At 41.5% G+C, this 25281-nt stretch overlaps 1 protein-coding gene across 1 annotated transcript in view; it reads right to left on the reverse strand.

The window, feature by feature from the left end:
- Positions 1-15236, reverse strand: part of PLXDC2 (plexin domain containing 2) — a 259049-nt gene extending 243813 nt beyond the window's left edge. The window contains exon 1 of the mRNA XM_064704157.1: positions 14859-15236. Coding sequence (XP_064560227.1) covers positions 14859-14967 — 109 coding nt within the window. The 5' untranslated portion in view covers positions 14968-15236. The remainder of the gene's footprint in view (positions 1-14858) is intronic.
- Between the last annotated feature and the right edge of the window lie 10045 nt (positions 15237-25281).

Genomic DNA, 25281 nt, shown 5'->3' on the forward strand with positions numbered 1-25281 from the left:
CCTCCACTTCCCTGCCAAACCTTTACTCCAGGACAGTGGGGGTCTCTGCCTGCTCCTTTGGCCTCATATAACTTCCATTTCTACTTCTTGCTCACAGTACTGAAGGAAAAATTAAAAAGTCAAAGGAAGAGAAAAAGGAGAAGAGAATTGCAGAAAAGTGTTTAAAAATCTACAATGGCAAGCAAATACAATCCATAACTAAATTAATAACTTCAGCCAGAGTGGAAGGCTTTTTATTTTGGTGAAATTCTTTTTGTGGATTTTTTGGTGTTGTTTTTGATTTTGTAGTTGATTTGTTTGGGGTTTTTTTTTTTTCCTTTAAAGCATATGTTAGAATTCTCATGGAAGCAAAACAGATTCCCTAATTTAAGAGACTGCAGCTCTACTCTGCAGTAAGCTTGAATGCCATCTTGCAGCAACAGGGAGAGTAAAAAACCAGTCTTGGACTGCCAAATATTTAAATGGAAGTTCAAGAGCTCTTGGCGGATGGTGGAGTTCTGACAGAAATTGTAAAGATGCTACTGGCTTGTGTTTTAGTGAGTAGCTCTTGTATACTCAATTTTAAGTTCATAGTTCCATCACTAAAAAGCATATGGTGTCTGCTTTGAAGGTTAAACATGAAAACACAAACTAAAACTGTGGGATTTTTTTTTTTGTTTCTACACTAAATTTGTTGTGTGTGATCTTGGCAAGTCATTCAATACTCAGGTGCTCCTTTGGTAAAATGAAAAGAAATAATAATAGATATTAGATGTGGCAGTTTTATTGCTAAATTCATCAGTCTTTAAAAAAAAAGGTGGTGATGAAACCTATGGAAAACATTATAAATAGTTATTTCAAAATTCAAATCCATCCACTTTAAATCCATAAATGGTAAGTAAAATATATTACAGCATAAATACCAAGAGAGATGAGGGAGAAAAAGCACATGACAGGATTTTAAATTATGAAATGTACATGGAAGCTTTCATTGAGCATGTAGAATGGATGGCCATCAGATGCCAGCTGGCTGGATGAATATAAACAGCAGGAATGGGTATAGGTCAATGAACTTCCCTTGGAAGGTGGGTATCAAAATCCCAAAGTGAGTAACAGCAGAGATGCCTTGGTACTGATAAAAAGAGCAACTTGAGGAAGATGGGCACCTCTGATCAGAAACATGTTTTAGGATTCCTGGGAATGTTGAAGACTGGAGCAATTTGACTCAGCAAACACAGGTAAGTGATCTACCATGTCAGCTAACAAGTAAAGGAAATACAACCCACAGCTGCAGAGGGATGTGCAAGGAGAGCAGATCATGTTTTAAGTTCACCATGCCATGTTCAATGAAGCAATATTTTGTGTTATAACTTAGTGCTTTCTGCTGTGATTGACTGCTTCAAGGATGGTCAGAGGCTACTCTGCCAAGTTACAAGCTAAAACCACTATTGCCACAGTACAGCTGGAAGGATACAGGAAATTACCACAGGGCCAAGCAAACAGCCTGTAGTTTTCTTTATCACTATTATTCATTTTTTTTCCCTCATTTCCCATCAGAAAACATGTTCACCAAACATGGAAACAACTGGACCTTTGAAGAAATGGCACAGACCAGAAGGGTCCCACTCTGCCTTCCTGGCCTTTGCTCCCCCCATCCTGTGATGCCTGGCTGAAACAGGTGTTCTGTGATGAAAAAGGAAGCTCCTGAATGCCCAGAAGCATAGCCCAGCAAACCCAGACAAAAAGTCTTTTCATTCCTCATATATTTTTTTTACAAGGCAGCCATTGATGATAGCAGGGAGATAAAAGTTGGGAAGCTTTCCTTCCTAGTTTACCTGTCCTATATAATTTAGAAGTTTGTAACATTCCTAAAACTGTGCAACAGACACTTCCTTCTTCCTTTCTGTGATTTTCAGGAGAACAGAATCAGAGAAGGTACCTTTTTATTTAAATTTTATTTTTTTAATAATTACTTTTTCATACTGAAAAAGAAACCAAATTAGAATAGCAAATGCAGCGTTTTCATCTAAATGGACACAGCTTCTCTATAGAGTTCTACAGAGCTTCTGAATATATCTTTTCCTATCTTCACTCTCTGGCTCCCTACAGATTTAAATTACAGAAGCAGAATATTTGTCCTCAAAGTAACCTATTTTTTTAATTCACGTGGATGTTTTGATCTCTCTCCCTAGACTTCCAGGCTGAATAGCCCCACAGAATTAATACAGCTGCTAAAATGTATAGAGAGAATTGAATCAGGTCTTTCATTCCTGCCCAGCAAATAGTCTTATAGCTCTCACAGTCAACTCATGGACTCCTCTTCTTGCTTCTCTTTTTTACCATTTCAATAGTCTCAAGCATTAATTTTATATCACAAGCATTAATTTTATATCACAATTTTATATCTAAAACCAAATGCGCTTTACCCTTAGATATAAGCAAACCAAATTATCATGTATTATAAATAAGTAATACAAATAAAAGCATCAATGAAGAAACAAGCATCCAGAACCCTTCAGCCTCCAAATCGCAAATGCCTTCAAAGAGTATAATGAACAACTTTGAGGTATAGAGTAGCTTTTCAGTAATGAGGTAAAAAATCCCCCCATTCATTCATTCTCTTCCTGGGAGCACACAAGCCATGCTTGCTGCCTGTGGGAAAGTGGCATCAAGCTGTCCTGTGACCAAAATCCCACACTGCAACACTTGACATGCACTGAGCACTGCTGAGCACTCTACAGAATTAGAGGCAAGGCTTTGTGGGCTGAAGACTCATTTCAAATTGGCTCAAGCTGCTCTTTTAGGAGTAAACTGTGGCTGTGTTGAAGCATGTAAGGGTAGAATATAACCTCTTTTTCCCTAAATTAAATTCTACATATAAAAGGCCCTATAAACATTTTAGCAACACCTACCAGCATGTTCTAGCACAAGTTGTTTGGTGAAGGCTTTACATATGCACTTCTCTTCAAGCACATGCTTCAGTCACATTTTCAGGTTCTGTGCCAAATTGAGGCTTGCAAGGGTAGCAACTACTTTTCTTTTTGTATTGAATTTAAATATTTTAAACCTTTTTTCTCTTTGCCTTCTCCTGCTTTATGGCCAACCTCAAAACAAATTTGAATTCTACCTAAAAATTTCCTTACATCTCCAAAAAAAGATTATTGGAAAGAGAGGGACAACTGGCTGGCTCTACAACTGTACTAGCAATTGTCTCAGACTCTCAGGGGGAGAGATGAAGTTAAAACTACAGTGGATTTATGATGATCAATAAAAATAATTATGATAGCAGAAAATATAACCAAACACTGGACAATCTCTCTGGCCACAGAGTTTTTAAGTTTCACAAGGAATGCTGGCTTGGTATGCACCCCCACTAGGCCGTGCCATAAAACAGCAAAATAGGATAAAATAATAAAATTCAAATACAGGCATGGGAGGGTCAAAGCTAAACCTGAAAGGACTAATTTTATTTTACAACGTGCTCTAACTAGAGAAAACTTCTGAAGATAAAGCTGGATATAACTTCCTATCCTGAAGTCTTCACCTTCAGTTTATTATCTATATAAGCTTAGGGATAAAAATGTGATTCACTAACATCTCTGGGTCATGACTTTAAGCTAACAGCAATGTCTTTGTGTAAAAAAGCAGGACAATAAACCATAAATTTGCATTCAAGAAGCAGCATGGAATAAGTGTTTACACTTAAATTTGATGTGAGCCATGTGTGCCTATTGCTTCTCAAGCTCAGGCCACATTTCAGTCCCTTGGAGAGAAATCATAAAATCTAAGTGAATATTTAGTTTGTGCATCTCCTAAATGTGTCTTCCACATCACATTAGGAAAAAAAAAATAAATCCCAGTGTCCAGCTCTTAAAGAACAATGCAACATGCATTAGAAGAGATTACTCACTGCTGTTATCCACTACAACTACACAGGGAGGTCAGTCTCTTCTGCCTGCTGAAAGACCCTTTTCCCCTCAAAACATTTCAGGATCTGCAACAAGGCTGCAAAAATTATTGCCTCTGTTGCTAATGTACTGGGACTTCTGGGTCAGCTACATTCCAAAGTCCAAGATCAGATGAAAACCTTAAACATCTACATCTTTTTCAGTTCACTCATCTGTAGGACACCATTTGTATAGAATGATACTGTTGAGCAAGCATATAAGCACAGTTCTAAATAAGGGAAGTTTTCCATAGCTAAAGCCTAGATATGCAACTCCAAATGCTCCAAAGTGTGCAATCTGTTTGAGGTTTGGTTTGTTATTTTTCAGGTGGTTTGCTCCTCCTCCCCCTTCCTCCCCTCATTCCTGCTGCCCCCCCCCCCCCGCCTTTGGTTTTATTATTCTTGTTGCTTTTTTTTGGTTGGTTGGGGTTTTACCCCCAACTGATGGCTCTACTAGATCTATTACCTAAATGATGTAAATTTCTTTCCAAACTTAGGTGGGAGGAGGGAAACACATATACTTTGTAAAATAAGAATAACAGCTTTTTAAAATACAGCTTTTTTAAACTTATCACTATTTCTGCAGAACAAACAAAACCCACATCAGTGATAAAACAGCACATGCTGAAAAGCACCAGTCTGCTGATCTATCAGTTCTGTTTTCAGCAAGATACTCACTCTACAGGAAACTTCAGCATGATTTATAGCATCAGAGGCACAGCATTATACATGGATGGTGTATACACACATGTCTTATAGATCTTTTGCCAATAATCTTTTTCCTTAAAAGGTCATGAAGATACAGTCCCAGTAAAGGCTGCTATCATATTTATCAAGCAAAATAATAATTTACATCTTACAACGATTGTTTTTTTAGGATGATAAACTCTTGGAGCAATCAAAGTATTTTGGTCAGCAGGGTTTTAACCCAAGTGCTTTGGAATTCTTTCTTCTAACTAGCAATTTCTGAATCTGGATTCTTATTTTTAAAGTTTAATTACAGGAAAAATAATTTTACAGTTTGTAGAGCACCATCATTCTCTTCTCTCCAAGAACTCAATGACAAAACCAAAAAGATTTGGACAGTCTTTTCAAGTTGTCAAAGTGCCAACAGGCAGAAATTTGACCCAGTATTTGTCCATCCTTCAGGCATGCTTGTGTTTAGGAAAAGAACTTATCACACTAGTTTATAAAATGCTGCAGTTTGGGATGTGTTGTATAAAGAGCTGAGAGAAAAACCCTACCCTGATGCAAACCCTGAAGAGCGAGTATCAGAAAGGGCAAAATCTGCAGCGGTCCAAGACTAAGCCTCGTGGTCTCTGCACTAATCAGAACCTTCAGTCAACTCTAATCTGGATTTTTTTCAGACAGACAGGTTACTTGATCAGAGGTCTGACTGGGATTTAAAATCTGAGATTAGGGAATTGAAGGATAAGAATGCAGAGAGAAACTACACCCCTGAATTTGAAGAAACAAGGGGAAACTCAAAAGATCTGCTGTTGCATAAAAATTCAACTCATACTTTGATACACAAACAAGGAATCTTTAATTCTGGCAAAGCTGTCACTTTTTAAAACCACCTTCTTACTCATAAAACTAGGATATTACCTGACTTTTACAAGGTAATATATTTCCAAGAATAAGAAAACTATGAATATAAAATAAATATCTATAATACTGGGAACAAGCATGCAAGCTGTAAGACAAGTAAGGTCTGAAACCAGCAGTGGAGAAGTAGAACATACAAACTGCTTGCTGACAAGTGATGGGAATCAAAACTCAGGGGTTCAACACCAGTGTTCTTGATTAAACAAAATCAAGAACACAAACTGGATCCAAGCTTGAATTACAACACAATATGAAAAGGCAGAACTGCCAATCCTCAGGCATCTCAGCTGAGGTGGAGCATAATGCCTCCTCCTTTTGAGCACTTTTTCAGGGTACTTTGGGGTGTGTGGGGTGAGCTCAAGAGGCTGACAAAATACAGTGGTAGTTTCTTTCCTCCATTCAAATTGACGAGTTTTCTCTAAGAAGAATAATTTTGCAGGTCATTAATGTTATTCTAGAAAACGGCTCTGAATTGAATCAAAACCAGTGTTACCAACTCTGCAATCATTGTCCATGTAATTCTGCCTGAAAAAACCAGGGACTGAAAGAGCCAAGTATATTAAGTCAAAAAATAAATGGAAAAAAAACCAGGCTAAGCAAAACCAGATAAAGACCAACAAGCCTTCAAACAAAGCATGCTTGAATTTTATTTTTGCTACTGTAGTAACTCAAACTCAATGACCTTGTTACGTGCTGTGGCACATTTTACTTGGGTCTGCTGCAATTGTACCATGTGGCCAAAGCTTGTTAAAGTGGAGCACATTACTGATGGCCTGTGGTGCATGGGGGCATGTGGAACAGACTTCCATGACACAACTGCTGCTCCTTTCAAGGAAATACTTGCTGACCTGTCATCCCTTCTTACCTATGCTGTCCTAGGTAAGAAATTGTTAGGACAACTTACTAGTGTTATTGTATCATTTGTGCATTGGAAGGATAGAAATGTCTTCAACAGCTTACAGGAAAGGTTTGAGAAGGATAAAATTCATCAACATTAGGAAAACTGAAAGCAATTATGCTATTGCTTAGCATGATATTTGATAGGGAAAGAACTCTTTAGGTTTCTGTGGCTGAATGTAAACATGAAAAGCTGTGTACTCCTACAGTGTACAACAGTACATTTCAGTTATTAAGTCTTGTAGAGTTTGCATAATAAACTAAAAAAGCATTGTATTACACATTCTTAATCCATAAATACTTTTTAAAAAAGAACATGAATAACAGACGTAATAAAAAGTAAATGGAAACCAGAATTGATGACAATCTATAATGGTGATTCATGTTTGAGACTACAATTTAGATCAGTGTATATATAAGTTTAAATAGGAATCACTGATAAATTTTGTTGATATTGAGGTCAGGTTTCTGCAATACACCAAATGCTAAACTTCTAGTCCATAAATATCTTCACTGCAAGTAAAACATAAATCTATTATCTTTACAGCAGCTGCAATCTGAAAAATATGCTCTTTTAATTTTGTTGCCTCATGTATATCTTATTAACCTAGAAGCAACCTCAATGAGAAATATATGATAAAAAACAAAACCCTCAAACCCTAACTGGATGATCAAGACAACTGTCCTTTTCAGCCACTCTCACCTTTCCTGCCATCAAATAAAAGAAAGTTTTTTACAAGATAAAATGGCCTGCTCTTACAGGGCTTACATAGACAAATTCTCAACAGCAATAAGTCTCAATTAGAGATGACTAGAAAGTTAATTTTCCACCCTCATCCAAATTTTAATCTTATTCAGATTAAAAGTGAATAGTCAATGCTTGCTGTAGGAAATTAAATTAAAACATGTAAGTACACAAACACATAAACTTTGAATTAAAGTGCTTTTTAATTGTGTTTATATATAATACAAAAATTCTAAGTTAAAGGTCCAAATGCAAAATGTGAAATGAAATATTTTATCATCATCAAAACAACAATCTCACAACTACTTGTTTTGTCACTTACAAGTGAAATACTTGACAAGAGAACGCCAGCTTTAACATAATTTTCCAATTTCAACTAGTTTTTTCTTTGAGCATTTTTTGACTAAACCTACATAACACCTGGTAGTATTGAACAGAATTCAGCTATTCTACTTTTCCAGAGTTATTATTTTGTTCTAAGAGGATTTATAATGCTCACAGGTTTCAAAATACTACACTCATCCTCCTTATAATTTTATTTTCAGCTCCACTACCTCTTCTGAAATGTAGTCTTTTCTGTTTCTCTCTCTTTTAAATCCCTCTTGACTAACAAGAGCAGATCAGATCCATCTGACCTAGAGGCTGGCCACATCAGCTGCTGAAACAGTGCAAGTGAGGAGGAAACAATCTCTGAAACAATCTCTGAAACAAGAAAGGGCAAGGAGGAGATGCAGGATGGGACAAAAGAGGATGGAGCCAGGAACTCTGAAACCTGTTTTGCCACAAAGAGGTTCCTTACAGAGGGCCTTGGGTTTCTGTCCCAGGGGACTGAGGATGAATTGCACATGCACACTGTTTTGCTTGCAAATTCATATGGAGAGCCCTTTTAACCCACACAGGAAAGCAGAAACATGCAGCTGGAGAATATCATGGAGCAACTACCACAAGAAAGACTCATGCCAGCTCCAGTTCTCTATGGAGGCCAACTACATTTTCCAATGGATTTTTGGTTCAGCTGCTGACTCATAAAAGAAGAATCTGCATAGTGATGAACAAACCTTAACCCTTAAGAAAACACTGAATTTACAGTGGATGATACTCGCCTTTTACAACCAGCCTAGCAGCAACTCCTGTGAGAAGATGCAATTATTCAGCAGAGATGCAGTTTGTAAATTACAACTAAAGGGGGAAAAAAAGGGTAATGCATGAATAGAAGAAAAAATTAAATACAACTCAAGTGCTTATTACTGGGTAACCACTGCATCCTATTCTGCTACTAAATGCAGCTGAAACTTCCAAGAGAATGTGCCCTATGACAGCAGTTAAGGAAAGCTGCAGTAAATACTATAAATGGCATTGCATCCCTGAAACATAAGCAGCCCTTTGACACAGTTCAATTACATCTGTAAAGCAAGGGAATGGAGATGCTAGCATCAACTCTGACACAACATATATTTGAAACACTGCCAGAGAAAGGTTAAATGGAAAGGTTTATATATTCCCTTTGTGGAACTCTTCCTATTCATGTCAAGGATTGTTCACTGAACAAAATGGCATGAGATAAGTGATTCTGCCTAAAGACCAAAAAAGTCACCATGAGAATATCTTAAAAAAAAAATTATCTGCTGAGAATGGAACCTAGACAATGTTTCATATTAAAAAGTAAAAGTTCTAAAAAAGTAAGAACAAAATCTGATTTTAAAAGCTTTATTTCATGACATAAGAACACTAACTACAGCAGAATTTTAAATGTCCTTAACTCGTCTACAGCCACAGAAAGTGTATGTTAAAATCATATTAAAGCCATGTATATCATAGGAAATGAGAGACACAGGCCTCAAGCTAAGGGAGCACTGGAATCATGCTTGTATTTTATCTAGCTGCAGAGTTCAAGGCGAGCCCCTGTGTACTTAAAGCTATCCACACAGAATGATTCCAGATAGCTGGGTGACATCTAGAAAGGTCACACTGTCCAGCTATTTGCTCCAAGGCAGGAACAGCTGCCTTTTTTGATGGAATGACATTTTGGACATATGTTTATCTAACCTGTTTCGGTGATGAAGAATACTCATAGATAAGCTGTTCCTCTAGCCTTATCATACAGGAATCTGCTTTACTGCAATTTCAGTCATTAGCTGCTGCTGAAGACAAGTTCCTTCTCTGTGGAAGCCTTTTACACAAGTTAAGATTGTTACCATGTCACCTCTTACTTTTTTTCTCTATAGCAGTGTTCTTTCCTTTTTTCTTCACATGACAGCCCTCAATTAGTCCATACATTTCTTAAAGTGCAGTGCTTGAAACTGAAGAAAATATAACTCTTGGGATCTTATCATGGTTGATGCCATCATATCAATCCTTACATTTCTTTTGATGGATCATCCCATCTAGATGCTACTTTTGAATCTGTGTGTTCAGCTCAAGCACCATGCCTGACCCTGGATCTGGCCTCAGAACCTGCTCCATTTGTCTGTTTCAGAAGGTTGGGTCAAATCCAGCCCAGAAACACACTCTAACACACTGCCCCTCGGTTGAGGGACAGGAACAGGTCACACAAGCTCTTTCAAACCCAAACATTTAGCACAACTGATTGCTCAATGTTGACTGCAAGGAGTGCTAACTGAAGTTAAGTTTATTGGTTGGATGAAAAAAAAAGAAGAGGAGAAAGCGGAGGAAGTGTTCCATGATGAGACACAGCACCCAGCACTCACAGATGTTACTTTAGGGCAATGTTCTGTGCTCATTTGTGAGAAGCCACAACCAAAAACAATCCTCATGTGTACTTAGCATGGCCTCTCTGCATACTTCTCCATAGAAAGCAAACTCATAGGTTCTTCTTGTTCCTGCTGTGATTATGCAATTCTCCAGTTTAGTAAATACAGCATCTGCCAATTGCACCGCATTAACACTCCCAGCTCAGCCCTCATCAAACCTAAAAGTTGGATATAATTCCACACTGCTGGCAGGCTTGCAGTATTTCCTTGTACTGGATCCTAAATGCTCCCATCAAATTACCTTTGTTCCCTCTGCAGAGAGTCCTCAGGAGAGATTGCCTTAACCAAAGCTGCCTTAAATTCCATTGGTATTCACTTTCCTTAGGAAGCATGAACCACACTGGGAATGCAAAATGCCAGTGACCCCAGCTGTGTTCTCAGACTGACTGCAGCCTTGGTAAGTTTTGAAACTGGGGATGTTACAGAGATTTCTTTTTTCCAGGGCTTTTAGAGTTACAAGCAGCAGAACTGTGCAGTAATTCACAGAGTCCAATGAAACCACGGTGACTTTTATAAAAAGCAGCGTCAAATGATACTTTTATTTATCTTAATATGAAATTTTTATCTCCTTTATGGAGAAAAACCAGTAGCATTCAACAGAGCATGTGACAGCTGTATTCGGTGTACTTCAAAGCAAACCAACTGTCCAGGCACCACTGCATAGCAGTCCTGCAGGAAACACAACTTTCAGGTCCAAAGCTCCATCTCCTGAGGTCTGTGCAGGTTTGGGGACCTGCAGCACTGCTCCACCAAAATCTGCCAGAAAGTCCTTAATGAAAAATACTAAGGTCTGTGACTTCTCCTCAGGAAGTCTCTCATCACCTGACATTATGCATTTCTTCATCTACCTCCTTCATGGTCTCAGGAGTCTCTTCCTTGAAAGGAAACAGCCCTCCTAAACTGCATTTTTAGAGGAATCTGGTATTCAGTAAGGCAGTAGATGTCACAAGATTTTGCTTTAAATGGCCTGTATGTGCTGCTAATAAATTTTTCACCAGACAAAAAACTATTCCAAATTATAAAGACTTTCTCTTCATTCAACTACATTTGTTTACAGTGTAGAGAGATAGTACCCCTGTTATTTATCATCAGCTCCAAGTTACATGTCAGACAAAACCTAACATCTGAGTCAAGTATTTGCTGGAGTTTAGGTGCCTGTATGAGGATATAAACTCTGAACAGGAATATTCAGAGCCAAACAAAAACACTTTTTCCCAAGGGATTTTTAAACTGTCAATGAACTATGAGTATTGATCTTACTGTGAAAATGAGTTTCTGTAAAGCTGAATTTAAGACCTAAGTCAACCTCACTATAGTCTTAATTTATCCACTATTTACGAGCAGTATTTCAAACCACTTTTTCAGAGGAAATGACAAAGACAAAAATGACCAAAAAAAAGGGGAAGAAGCAGTATGAAAGTTGAGAAAAAGAGATTACAACTTTAGGGAGAAATCTTAGTGAAATACATATGATATGCAAATAGGATTTGCTCTCAAATGTCACTAGGATTCTCTACCCCAGTAGTCCTTGTTTACATATCAAGTATTAAAAAAAAAAAAACAACCTAAATGCAGAGAAAATATACCTGATATGCATGTTATCTCATCTTCTCATCTTGTATTTCTTTTGCTACTTCTAAGATAAAAGCCAAAGGTCCTAAAGTACAATGATGGAAGTTTAGTCTCAATTACAGATTTTTTTTTAACAGAGTAAAATTCAGGCAATATCGAAATGTTACTATTTCAGCAGTAGATAAATGATAGATAGGTACTCCTTAATAGCAATTTATCCTATAAAAATAATTTTACCCCTCCTGTGAATGCTGATGTCTGGAGACAGCAGAAGTCCAATGATTATAAATTATATCAGGATTCTGGAACATACTTTGACATATTGTAATAAAAATTACAATAACAGCCTCCCAATTCTGACTGATGACATTTGCAAAAGAATGTAACACTTTCAAGACTTTGTGGCAGCACTTCAACAGCGAGCCCTCACTCACACAACTGGATGCCTTAATTGTTTTGTGAGCTTTCAAGAGACTGTCTGCTTCACTTCACTTAATGTCATATTCTGATTGGCCACTGTAAAACACACATACACACAAACTTCATGTTTAAGAACATCCATCCTGGATTTTTAGCATTTTTGTCATCAAATGGGACTTTCTGTGCGGGCCCGGGGGCGGGCGGGCGGGCGGGCGGATGGATGGATGGATGGATGGATGGATGGATGGATGGATGGATGGATGGATGGATGGATGGATGGATGGATGGATGGACGGATGGACGGATGGCCGGTCGGTGCTGGAAGGGAGCCGGGCGGTGCGCGGCCGCCGCTGCGCCCCCTGGCGGGCACAGCCCCGCTCCGGCCGGCGCAGCCTCAGCCGGGCACGATCCCGGGCTCGCAAACCCCCCGGGGCAGCCAGGTAAGTTCCGGCATGCCTAGAAAATTATTGCACTTGGATTGGTCCGACTTGATTTTCTGCGGTAAGATAATTCTAATGAGCTGGCAAAAAACGCCTTTGCATTTTTTTTTCCCACGTCTGCTGAAATGAGCGCGTATCCCTTTGGGAGCATCCTCAGAAACCCTCCCCGGCTCCAGCTCTGCCGGGGCTTACTATATGTCTCCATTTCTTGATACTGGTATTCCATTCATTTTCAATAAGGGGGTTTGTTAGTGACTATTTGACAAAAAGGTAAAAACAGCATCCCCTTAAGAATTTGCAGCTACCTCAAATATTTATTATTTAATTCTTTAAAGGCTTTATCTGAGCTGATCCAAAGGGATACAGTAGGTGCTAAATAAAGTAAAACCTTGAAACAGCACCTTTTTTCATTTTGACTCACAAAACCTGAAGTTGAATTTCTGGCTTTACAGATTTTTTTTCTCTTCTCACTGATTGAACACAGTGAGTGTGATTGAACACACCTTTTTTTTTTTCTTTCCCCAAATAGCAAAAAGGAAATAAAACTCAGATTTTGAAAACAACATTTCATTATTATTGTAATGACATAGATTTTTTTTTTAAATCAAGAAGTATGGAAAAGATGCCAAAGTTATAAACATCTAGATGTCAAAACTGACTTCAGATTGCACATCTTGCTACTTAAAGAAAACAACTACTATATTTTCTTTAGAATGTATTAAATATCAAAATTATATTTGCCTGATTATAAACTCCTTCCTACATCATAACACATTCAGGAAGACACAAGACATTATTAAATGATTTATGAATAAGCAATCCACTGGTAAACCTTCTATTTAGCACCTCCTGGTACAGAAATTGATGACTACTACAACTTAATAGCCTAAATCAGGGTTGTGTGGTGTTTATTTGCCCACTGATATATTATACTTCATTTAGTCAGTCTTATTGGCTTCATACATTGGCTGAAAGATGATAAACTTCGTGAGTTCAGTCCACTACCACAGAAGATTGCAAGTCTCCTTTTCTAATATCAACACTACACTTCCCCCCTCCCCTTATAACTAACATTAACACCAACATTTGTTGCCTACAGCCCCGAGTGTAGCAGCATGGGCTTTGCAGCAGTACATGAAAACTCCCTCCCGGCTTTTCCCTTCGGCCCCAAGTGACATGTGAGCCCCAGCAACCTGCTGAGCTACCCCGTCGTTCAGCAATTCCAAAGCTCAGTGGTGGGCCCCTGCCCGGGAAACTCCCGCTCTGTCTAGTGCATAATCTCTCTGGACATTAAAAAACCTACCCAGTCTCTCTTGTTTGGGTCAGTTACACAGTGACCACAAAACTTTTCACACTTGTATCAAACCTTTAAGGAAAGGAGAAAGGGGCAGTTCTGTTGCACCAGGGAAGCCAATAGGCGTGTTCCATCTATTAATAATCTAGCTGGTATTTCTACAGCCACAGCTACACAGGCACAGCTTTTGAAAATACCTGTAAGCCAGAATCTGCTGCAGGAAGGTCCCCTGACACACAAACCCCACGACCTTTTCCACTATCCGCAAATGTGCCAAGGTTTCCTTTAACAGCTTTCCCCTCCACAGCACAGGAATGCAGGATACAGGAGGCTTTAGTGATCCAAAGGGAACCCCGTGCTGTGGCAAACAGTGGCCCAAGAGCAAGCACTACAGGTGCTGTGTGTCACGCATTAACAGGTGTCTCCGAGAAGGACTGGTAGGAGCACCCTGACACTTCACAGCAGAGTTAGTCAACAGAGCCTCTCGCTCCTAAGGAACAGGTCCCACAGCGCCTGGGGCTTCTTCCTTTATCTTTCTCCTTCTCCCAGCGCCCAGTTTCCAGGGAAGGCTGCAAGCTACCGACTTCCGCGGGGGAGGAGAGTGCCCGCTAGCTCTCCCAGGCAGGATCTGCAGGGAAACTTTGCCATCCCTCCACGGCTCGCTGCCGGCAGAGCTGGGGGCCCCCGGCGCGGCAGGGAGGGCGGGCGGAGGGAGGGAGGCTGTCGGGGACTCGGGGGGCTCCGTCCCTCCCTTCCCGCTTCTCGAGGTGAGCCCCCCACGTCTCGTACCCGGCTGGGAAGGAGGCTCGGGGACCCCGCGGAGGGGCTGGGGAACAGCACCGGCTCCCAGTGATCGCGGGGCAGATTCATTAAAGGAGGAAAGTCCCGAATTCTCGTTAAAATAAGGAATGAAGTCACAGAGAGCTCTTTCCGGAGAAGCCAGGGTAGGAAAGGATGAGACCGGGACCCCGGGCCTCTCGCGGGTGGAGGGGGAGCCAGCCCCGAACGGCGTTTGCTCTCCCCGGGTACGGGCCCGTGGAGCGGCCGGCAGAGCCCACACCGGGGGGCTGCGGAGCCGGCCCGGCCCCCGACCCCAGCCCCGGCCCGACCCCGCCCCGGCCGGACTGCCCCGGGCTCGGCGGAGAACCCGGGCCGGCCCCGCCCGGCAGGTACCGGCCTCGCTTACCGCGGCTCTGCCTCGGCGTCTCCCCGCCGGCGAGCTGGCAGCGCTCGCTCAGGCACTGGAAAAGTAATAGAAATCCGGCGGCTAGTTTGCTCCTCCGCAGCTTCGCCATAGCACGGAGCCTGCCGAGACAACTCTCCGGGTGCGGGGTGCGCGCCGCTCCTCGTCGGTGCTGGGGAAGTCCGGGGGGCGGCGGAGAGCAGCCCTAGCAGGCGCCGAGCCGCCCTGCGCTCGGAGCAGCGCTCATACAGGGGGGCGGCAGGGACGAGCCGCGGGGCTGAGGGCGCTGCACCGGGTCTGGGGAGCGCTGGAAGGAGGCGGGGGGGGGCTCCGTCCCCCGAACTCGCGCGGCCGCGCCGCTCTCAGTCCAGCGGCATCACCGCTAGGGAAAACAAGCCCAGCCTCGCTGCGAAGTGCCAAACTCTTCCCTCCTCGCAGCCTGCTGATAGATTTTAGGAGAGCCACTGAGATCCTCCCTTCCTGGCTTGCTCCCACCCAGCTCCCTTCCCCCGCAGGGTGAGACAGGATGCCTGAGGGACGGAGCCTCTCCTCGGTGTACCGCTACCGACTAAACCGCTCCGAGGGAAACCAGCGGGGAAACGTTGCAGCCGGAGCCAGCGGACCGGCCCCGAGTACGGGGGGAGCAGGACCCGGAGGGCGGGCGGATCCGCCGCGGGAGAGGATGCGCGGGCGGCGGGGAGGCAGGCGGGGACGGACGAACAAGTTCTTTCTCTCTCTCTCTCTCTCTCTCTTTCGGGGCGGTTTCCGCGGCCGGCGGCGCTGGTGCGGGGCCGAGGGCAGCGGCGTGGGGCGGGCGCTCCCCCGGCCCGCAGCGCTGCTGCCGCCCCGCCGCGCAAGTGCGGGCAGGGGGCTCGCCTGAGGCCGGTCCCGGCCGCCGCCTCGCTCTGCCCCCCGCCCCCTCCGCGGAGCGCGGTGGGGCGCAGGCGCCGGGGCTTCCCCGGCTCTCCCGCCGCTGCCGGCGGGGCCGCGCTCCGCACGGCGATCCCGGGAGGCGCTGCCGGGCCGGGCACCTGGCCCCAGCACGGCTCCGAGCGGGGCGGGTCGCTGCCCGGACTGAGACAGCCTGCGCTGCACGGCGAGGGCGGGGGGAGGACGGCGGGCGGCGCGGAGACCCCCGGGCCCGGCCGGAGCCCCGCGCTCCGTGGGACGGGGCGAGCCCGGCCCAGCGCCGCCCGCTTGTTCGAAAGTTGCCGTGTAAACGTGCGTCAGTGTCGCGGACGACAACTGCAATAGCGCCCAATCCCCCTGAATCCCGTTCCCCACTGCCCCTCTCCCCCCCACTTTCCCTGTGTTTTCGGGTAAAGCAGCCTCTTTACTCACTCACACTCACACACACACACACAGACGCCCCTCCACCCCCTCCCTTTTATTTTCTGGTTTTTTCCGCAAACCAAGGAGTTGTTTATGTACACTCATCACTTCAAAAGTGCAATGACTGGGAGGGTTCTCCCCTTCCAAAAAATTATCTTCATGCTTGATTAAACGCACCGTGAATAATCCCATCCCCTCCATTAATCTGTGAACGCCGGCACGGAGACAGAAGCGAGCAGAGGGCGCATCAATCAAACCCAGACAAGCGAAAGGGGCACCCGGGACCGGGCGGCGGCTTTTTACCAGTTCAGCAAACTGTGGAGCTGGTAATCAGCTGAGCAACATGTAGAGAACCATGAATGCACCAGCCTCTCAGCACTTGCTACCAAATAATTAAATTAATTAGGGCGACAATTAAATTAATCAAATAAATAGGTCTAAGGAATGTCAAACATAGCAGATAACTAATACTTAATCACAAAAGAACAACCAGTAACAAGACCGTGTTTTTCTTTAATTTACTGCTGCTCCTGAGATTAAGAATTCATCAGGTCCATTGTAAGTGTCTTGCTCTTTAATCATTGATGTGTTTATGTGTAAATCAAAACATAACACCCGTGGGTTTAAGAAGTATTTTGAAGTATAAGCAGAAATTTTCTAAGTCTTTTCAATGTTTATTAAAATATGATACTGGAGGGTATTATCAATAAGGTTTATATTTGAGTTTATAGTGAGCCTTTCTAGTTTCAAGTTTCTTGCACATACCCTTAAATAAAACAAAAGCCATCCAAGTATTGCTAAAAATAACTGCAGAAAATATATTCTATATTCTCTGTATAAGAGAAAATAATACTGGAGATTTTATGCATCAGGAATGAAAGCTTGGCCTTGCTGAAATCCGTGGGGATTCAGGGGGTGTTACTATTACTACCTTGTATACCAGGTGATCTGGATTATGCCACGGATTTTTGTGCAGATTTGGTCAAGTTAGTATTAAAGCTATTGCTGCTTCTTAAAATGTAAGACAGAGGTTTCTTCATGCTACCGGAATACATTTTTCCTTGACAGTTGGTCAGGTTGCTCAGTTTATCCAAAGTATTGCTGAAATTGCTGAGAGGATTGTTGAGCTTTTGGCCTTTACTGGAAGGGGTAAGGAGATAGTCTTAAAGAAGGGCTGACCACTCTTTCTGCTGTTCTCCAGCAAAACTATTAGCTGAGAATAAGAACAATAAGGTCTGTTCTCATCTTCTTTTATCCTTTTTTTAAAATAATAATAAAGATGAGATTATTGTAAAGTTATAGTAAATCTTAAAATGCAAAAGATTTAAATGATTTGAGAAAAAAGTTTACATGTTGCTAAATAAGTAACAATTTGTCAAGGCCCTTGTGGTATAGCATAGAAAAGCCTAAATGAGGACAAATATTTTTTTTCTTTGTTCTTTCCTTCTCAGTCCTATAGTTTCAGATTTAAATTCTTCATAGATACACTACAAAAACTGCATGCTGAAGAAAGGGAAGGATTAGCAAGAGACAGCTGAAGAGTGCAGATGCAGATAAAAGTGTTAGCAATATACTAGGTCCCACAGTCCTAATTTTCTGTGTTCTGTGTAGTTGTGGGACAGTTTTGCATTGTGCCTGCTGCAAGGTTAGCACAGTCACAGCATTCAATATGTCTTTTTCTCCAAAGAAAAAAAACAAACTGCATCCTCCAAAGAAGACTGTATCCATTGTGCTTCTTGTGCTACAAATCAGAAGTAGAACATAGCTTATCTTGGTATAATTTGTGTAAGAGTACAGGCAAGACTTTTTATTGCACTGAGAAAAAGCCTGAGATAAAAGTTAATAATCAGTCTTATAGTGATTAATGACAACATGTCATTGCTAGAAAGGCATTCATAACACAAAAGTTTATGCATTTGTTGTTACTTATAAAGCATGAGTAAAACTGAAAGAACAACTTCTTGAAGGCTATCTGAAGTGATGAGCTGTTTTTACTTGGAACACAGTGCCTGTGATAAGTTTTCATTTCTCTTATGTGCTTTTACCATCACCATGGTTGCACATTATCTCACCTCTCAATGGTATATATCTTACAGTGGCATAAACAGCAGTCGTTCCATAGAAATCAATGAGAACACTTCCACTTTCACCAGACAAGAATATGGCATTATAATTTCTCTTCCCGTGTAATCCATCCCTGTTTATAACATAAATCACGCAGGAAAAAAGGGTGGGAACATTCTCTCTGTTCATGGTGTTCTACTGTCATACTGCTTGCAAATGCCTGCTCTCACATCCTTATTGCATTACTGAATCTGAAAAAAACAAGAGTTTTTAACATTTCTTTGTCTTTTTTGACATGTTCCTAGCTATTCTGCTTTGATAGATATAAGAGAGGCGCTTCTCAACTGCACTCCAGTGCTAGCCTGGATCAATAACTGCTTTTGCATTTGAGGAGTCAGGGGAGGATATGTCTGCTTAATTCGGGAAAAAAGAACCTGGTAGAAATAGGTGCAGCATTCCTGAGAGAGAGGAGAATATATCTGTGTTCTCTCCCAAGAAGAAAAAACAGAGTTTTCCTGTTTGGTGAACTTGCACTTGCTGTTATTCTGCAAAGATTGTGTCGGCATATTAATAGACAGACTACAACCACCAGTATTTTCTGCTGTAACTGAGTGATGTCTATCAAATAACCTACTTTCCCAACTGCAGAGAGAAAAAGATCTAGGTAATTAATTTTGGAGCCATAAATAATACTTGATCTGCCATAGTAGTCCCCACAGGGACAAAACGGATTATGGGACCCTTATGGAGCAGATAGTCCACAGCTTGATGTTATGAGTATCACACATTGAAGCTGCACATGGCCTTTAATCCCTGGGGGTGAGTTTGCCACTGAGATTCACCTCCCTCCCTTTGGAGCTCTGTGCTGGTCAGGGCTCAAGGAGGTGATTTGTGTAGCTATTGGGAATTTGGCTGAGGCATTAGGTTTAGTATTGTCAAAAGGAGGTGTTAGAGCTGTGAACTTCGAGTGCTGCCCAGCTGGCAGCCGCCTTTGATTTTGCCAGTTCAAAGGAGGAGCACAACATTTTAGTTGAATCACTAAAGGGCACTGCAAAACTCAGATGTTAAGCATGAGGCAGAGAGGCAGCTTCCTTGTTAAACAGAGAAATACAGCAACTTTCCAGAGAAGCTTCACTTTTAAACAAACCTTTGCTTCTTTCCCTTTTCCTCTGGCTGGGGGAGCCTCGAGTCTCATCACTCAGCCTTATTTTCTAGGAAAAACCCAGAGGTTCCCTTTCTGGTTAAATCACATCCAGTAGGCTTCTGCTAGATCCCCTGTAACTCTCTGCGAGGTGCTATAGGCAAATAGATGAGTTTGCATAATTGTGCCTAATTAGAATCTGTCCATAGAGGGGCTCTAAGAGCTGTGTGGTTGATGCCAGTTCAGCTTTGTTCAGCAGAGCTTTCTGCTTATCTCTAGGACAGCAGGACTGCAAACCTCCCACATGCACTGCCTTTGGCCTGTGCCACGATGCATGGTTAGGGAGAGTTTCTTTTGGGGTAAAGAGAGTTCAGATTCATGGAGTGGTAGATACTTTGTGATGTGGAAAGCAGAACTCAGTCTCATTATCTCACACTGATAAACTGGTTCACTGGAAATATGAGGAGGGGAAAAATTAAAGAGGAACAGTTCAGTGAGCAAGGCAGCATGAAAAAAATAATAGTTTGAGGTTAAACAAAAAGTTTAATCCAAAACAGTTTTGATATTTATTTGAGCTCTGAAACAATTTTAAAAGAATGGAATCGGTTTTTAAATGGAACATACTTCCAGAATGAGAAACCAAAAAGTTCCAGTTAAAGATCAATTGTTTGAAGTCAAAATGCTTCAAAGTTATTCTTTCAATGAGTCTGCCTTTGCAGCAACACTGACTCAGGGAAATGCTGCACCAAGCAATGCCTTTGCCTGCTTGTGATCGAGAGATGTGAGGATGTTACTCAACTTTGAAAGGCACAAGGCAGCAAGCCCCAAAACAGGGCCTAGGAGTTCCCAGTCACACACCCCATCCCTGCAACCCTGGAAAAGGCTGTGCTTGTGGCCCTTACTCTACTTATGCCCAGTACAGTTCCAGTTCCAAGCTATGGACCCAGGACTGGAGGAACTAGAAGGTTTCCTGAACACTTCTGGCAGGGCCAAGTTTAACAGAGAAGTTAATATTTCAGTATAGCACTGGTCAGCAGGCCAAAGTAAACCCACAGGAGAACTGAAAGAGGCTAAAGGGTGACACAGAAGAGAAAGCAAGCATGGAAATCAAAGTGAGAGAAGAAAAAAACAATTTTGTCAGTGACATTTCTCTTTTGCTGTGATGAGAACCTTATTTATATATGGATGCAGACTTTTGTGTGATGAACCTTACGTGCGCAGGACCCAATCCTTTTTTCATGGATGGCTACAGGGAAAGTGGGGATGGTGGCAGAGCAAATAATTAGTTCTCATTTAGCCAAGGTACTGGGGCTCAGCACGGGATAATATTCAGAATGGACACATTCTTTGTGGGCATGCTGGTACCAGCAGTCACTGAAGCAGTCAATAAAACTAAGAACAAAGATTTTCAGCTACAATTAAAACCAAATCAACCTCAAACATAGCTTTTCAGTGGCCACATTTTCCAAGAAAGCAATCTTTACTAGAATCTGCAGAAGCATGCCAAGCTATTCTTCACTAAGCCCTTTCTTACTCATGATCTGGAGCTGGTAGGAGGGCCTGAGCAATTACTATGGCCCATACAGCTGTGAGTAGAGTTAACGTTTTTAATCATTTGAGACCAAAGAAAGAAATCTGCTGCTGAGCACAGCAGGGGAAGGCAGACTGGGTTTAGGACTGGTGTTAGAAAAGTAATTGGCTTGGGATTAGGTTTTAGGTCAGGAAGCCTAGGCAAACTTTAAAGCTAGAATGATCTTAACAAGTGCTTAGCTGAGACAACTGACCCAGGAGTAGCTGTGACACTGACCTGTAGAGGGTCAATGCCTGGTGTTAATGATGGTTGTGGGGGTGGGGGAGAGGGACAGCTGCAACAAGTAGCCAAAGTTTGGGAGTTAAGTATCGAAAACATCTACCCCAGTTTTGTGCAGTGGCCCCAGCAGCAGTACAATCTGCTGCACATCCAGCAGCTTGTTGCCCGTTTGTCTTTCCAGACTTGATTGCACATGAAACCACGACACAGATTTCTCTAGCAGTTTGTGCTCAGGAAGACCCTGTTGCTAGGATTGCCACAGCTGGGTACATTATGGGCATCAAGACTGTGCAATATGTCTAAAATGGAGCTCAGAGATGATTCTTTTTCTTCAATTCAGTGCTTGAAAGAAATGTCTCCCTTAAATGTGAGGACTAATGAGCACAGAACTTTGGCTTCCTCCCTGCTATAGGGGCTGATATCTCTAGGCACAGCTGTCGTATTTAATGATCAAACCCTGAGACCTGCTTCAGAAGAGTGCCGGCATCCCCAGCACAGAGATTCCAGAGATTCACCACACTGAGGGGGGCAAGCAGGGAACTGGCCAGTAAAACTGGCCACAGAGGCCACAGCCTGTGCAGGCAGGGAATGGAGTGTGTCAGAAACATTCTTTTTAACAGTGGTTCCATTGACCTGAGCTGAATCACATTCAGTACAGAGCTGATCTGGATATGAAGAAATAAGAAATTCAATTACTGTGTTGTCTTAGGTTCACCTTAGCATATTTCCTGTGTGTTGTGATGGATCTTAAAAGTTACTGTCAACATTAAGTGTGTAGGAATGCACAACTGATGTGCAAAATGCCACTGTTACTTGTACTGAATGCAGGCTTAAGGAATGGATATATCTTCAAAGAAAAGCATGACCTAGCAAGTTTACTTCAATTCAGCCACTGTGGCAATACTTCCTTTGCCAGGGAAATCTTTAAGAAGGGAAGAACTCTCCAGGAGCAGTTGGCTGCTAAAGCAGATAAATGTCTCCTTTTATCTTTTGATTTGGTCCGTGATTTGGTTTTGAAGTGGTCCTTTCTTGGTTATCACAGGTTGAAAAGGTTTCTGTAGTGATTCCTGTCTGCAAGAAACACAAGAATTATTTAGTCAAAGACAGGCATACCCATCTGCCAGCCAACAGGCTTCCCCCAGTCAGGAAGTTCTGCTCTCTGAGAGCTGCCACCCTTCTCTCCAGTAAGACTTCCCTGTAATTTGCCCCTGTATGTTGCTCCAAACTACCCTTGAACACCTTAACCTCTATATAAACATTAAGATATGATTTTTCCTGGGTTCCACATGCACCATGGAGCTTGGCTGTGTGCCTAATGAGAAATAGTAAGCAACTGTCCAGTGAAGGGTAGCACTTATTTGATGATTTTTCATGTCAGAAATCCACCCCAGATAAGTGTTTATTGTGAGACTTTGATCTCAAAGATTTAGCTCTCCCTGCAGAGCAAAAGCAGATGCTTGGTAAGCTGTAGCTGTAGTCCTGACAACCCTTTCAAATGTCTAGACAGTGGAAAGAGATGATTACATCCTCTCTTAAACTCAACTGCAACAATTCAACACGCTTACCATGTTTACTTCAGGATGAACCTATTTACACTGCTTTGTTTCATGACACTGCAAGTATCTAATACTTTTGAAAGATGCAGGATGATAAGGTGGTCAGGATAAAAACCTGCTTTCCTAAAGAGTAATAAATCTAACAGATGTACTAGGTCACATATGGTCCTTATACAGACTTTAGCATTGACTTAGAGATTAAGGAGTTTGATAACATGCATTTGCAGCTAATACTTATCATTTAAGAGTCTTGAAAATGTTAACACTTAGAGAAAGCCTATTTAATTAATGCTCCCTGAAGAACACTTTAAATCCCAGAAACAAGGCTGAGAAATGTCCAACATTGCTGATTTACTTCATGCCATGTATTGAACAGGGGATGAGAAAACTGAGTTACCATAATCATAATGGATGAAGAGCTATCTTAGTCTTACAAGACAATAGACTTAGAAGAGATCTGAAAAGAGAAGGGAAGGAGATTTCACCTTAGTCAGCATCCTCAAAGCCAGCCATGGAAACTGGAGATTTTAATGTGCCAAGTCTGCCTCTCATCAACCATGTCACTGAAGCAGGTATGGAAAAAATTTCTGGTAATGTGATTCAGGACTGTATTAGGTGCTTTCCAGTTTTGTAATTAGGAGCCTAAAACTTTTCATTTTGGTTGAGCAAAACTTCTGATTTTCTTGTTAATCTGTTGTGGAGTTTAAAGTTATCTCAGGTGCTTCTGATAAATCAGAAGTACTTTTTCTCTCTGGGAAGCCTAACAAGATGCAATTGCCAACACAGAATCCCAGAACAAACTCTTTGGATGCTAAAGAACTCAGAAAAGTTAATGAATCTCAGAAAATTTATCTAGTTCAATACAAAATTTTTGACAAAGGTTAAAGTAAATATAAATTGTAAATATATTAAACCTTTGTCAATGGCAAGCTTTTGATACCTTCAGAAAAGCCCATACCATGGTATTCTTCTTTGTTTTTGTAGTCAATTGTCCAGGCCAGAATACCTGCTTATGTGGAAAGTTGAGGTTAATATTGTCAAATTGTGATTTTAAGCTTGATTCAGGAAAGTTTTGTGTACTACTTTGTCAAATTCTCTGTCTTCTAACATTCATTTTGAACAGTCTTATTTCCTGTGATCTGAAAAATCAGTTTCCCAGTAGTGTTTCTAAGATGCCACTAAGTGAAATGTCACCAAATCAACAGGAGTTCTTATTTTTGAGGGTAATTTTCTGTATGTATTTTAAGGCTTGGTTACAATTTCAGTTCGTTGCATCTATTTCATTTACATAATAATGAAGAAATAAGTCTGCAAAGATATTTCCAGCATGGTCGTGTCACCAGTTCAGACTGGATTTCAAAAATAAGTAGGTAGTAAAACCATACAAGTTAGATCTATCTATCTACTCAGTAAATATAAGATTTTTTGTGAGATTTCAGTTTTATGCTTCACCATTAAGCCTGATCTGAGTTTCCCAACTGCAGCTGTCAAAGTTGCTTTGCTAACACCAATAATATATTTTACTTTATTTCCAGTGCAAAATGAATCCTACATACAGAAGTCATACTGTGTATATGAAGATTGGAATGAAAATGAAAATGAAAAGAGCATCTAAAGCTGGCAATGTTTGACTCCTAGGAAACAAAAGGAAATAAAGAGGATAAATTTTAAATTTGGAAGAACTCAGTGAACTTTTAAGGACAGATGACACTTGATAATGTTAACTGAAATCTGTTTAACTCATGAAGTCATAACTCAGTTTCTCCTCAAACCGTGCTGCTGTGCTGGCAACAAGCAGCTCTTTAGCAATATCAAATAAGCAGATGATGCAAAAGAAACAATTCCCTTATGTTCCTTTCAGTAATAAAATAAGCAGTCTATAAAGCTAATACCTTTGCACACAGTCTCAGGGTTTTATGGTAATCTTATTAGGTATTTTTGCAGCTATAAATTTCCACATGTAGTAGAATGTATCTAAAAGATGCAGGTCAATCAGTGTCACAAGTCTAAATATGTGTTGAAAAATAAACTTATTTTTTATAATCCATCATCCATTTCTTCCTGCCTTTTTTTTTTTTGCATTTCCCTTGTTTCTTTTTCTTTGTGCTCATGAAGAATGGTGCTTTGAAGCAAGAAAGTTATAAACTGTAGGCTGTGTAAATAAGTTTATGTCAAATATACTTCAGAGGCTTACTCTCTCTTTATCATTCAAGTGAATTGTTTTTTGAGGTTTGACAGTAATTGTTTTTTCCAAATGTTTTTCAAGGTGTTGTGTTTTAATCCCAGTTGGGAATTAAGTGCCACACAGCCACTTACTGACTGCCCCTAACACATTCCTGAAGGGGAGAAGAATCAGAAAGAAAAGGTAAACCTCGTGGGTTGATATAAGCACACTTTAATAATTGAAACAATAATGATAATGTGAAGATAATAGTAACAACAGTGGCAATAATAATAACCTCAACAAAAACAATAACAATAATAATGATAAGGAGAGGAAGCGAGAATAATAGAATAATAGAA

Source organism: Zonotrichia leucophrys, chromosome 2 (assembly GCF_028769735.1).
Source record: "Zonotrichia leucophrys gambelii isolate GWCS_2022_RI chromosome 2, RI_Zleu_2.0, whole genome shotgun sequence".
Taxonomy (NCBI): Eukaryota; Metazoa; Chordata; class Aves; order Passeriformes; family Passerellidae; genus Zonotrichia; species Zonotrichia leucophrys.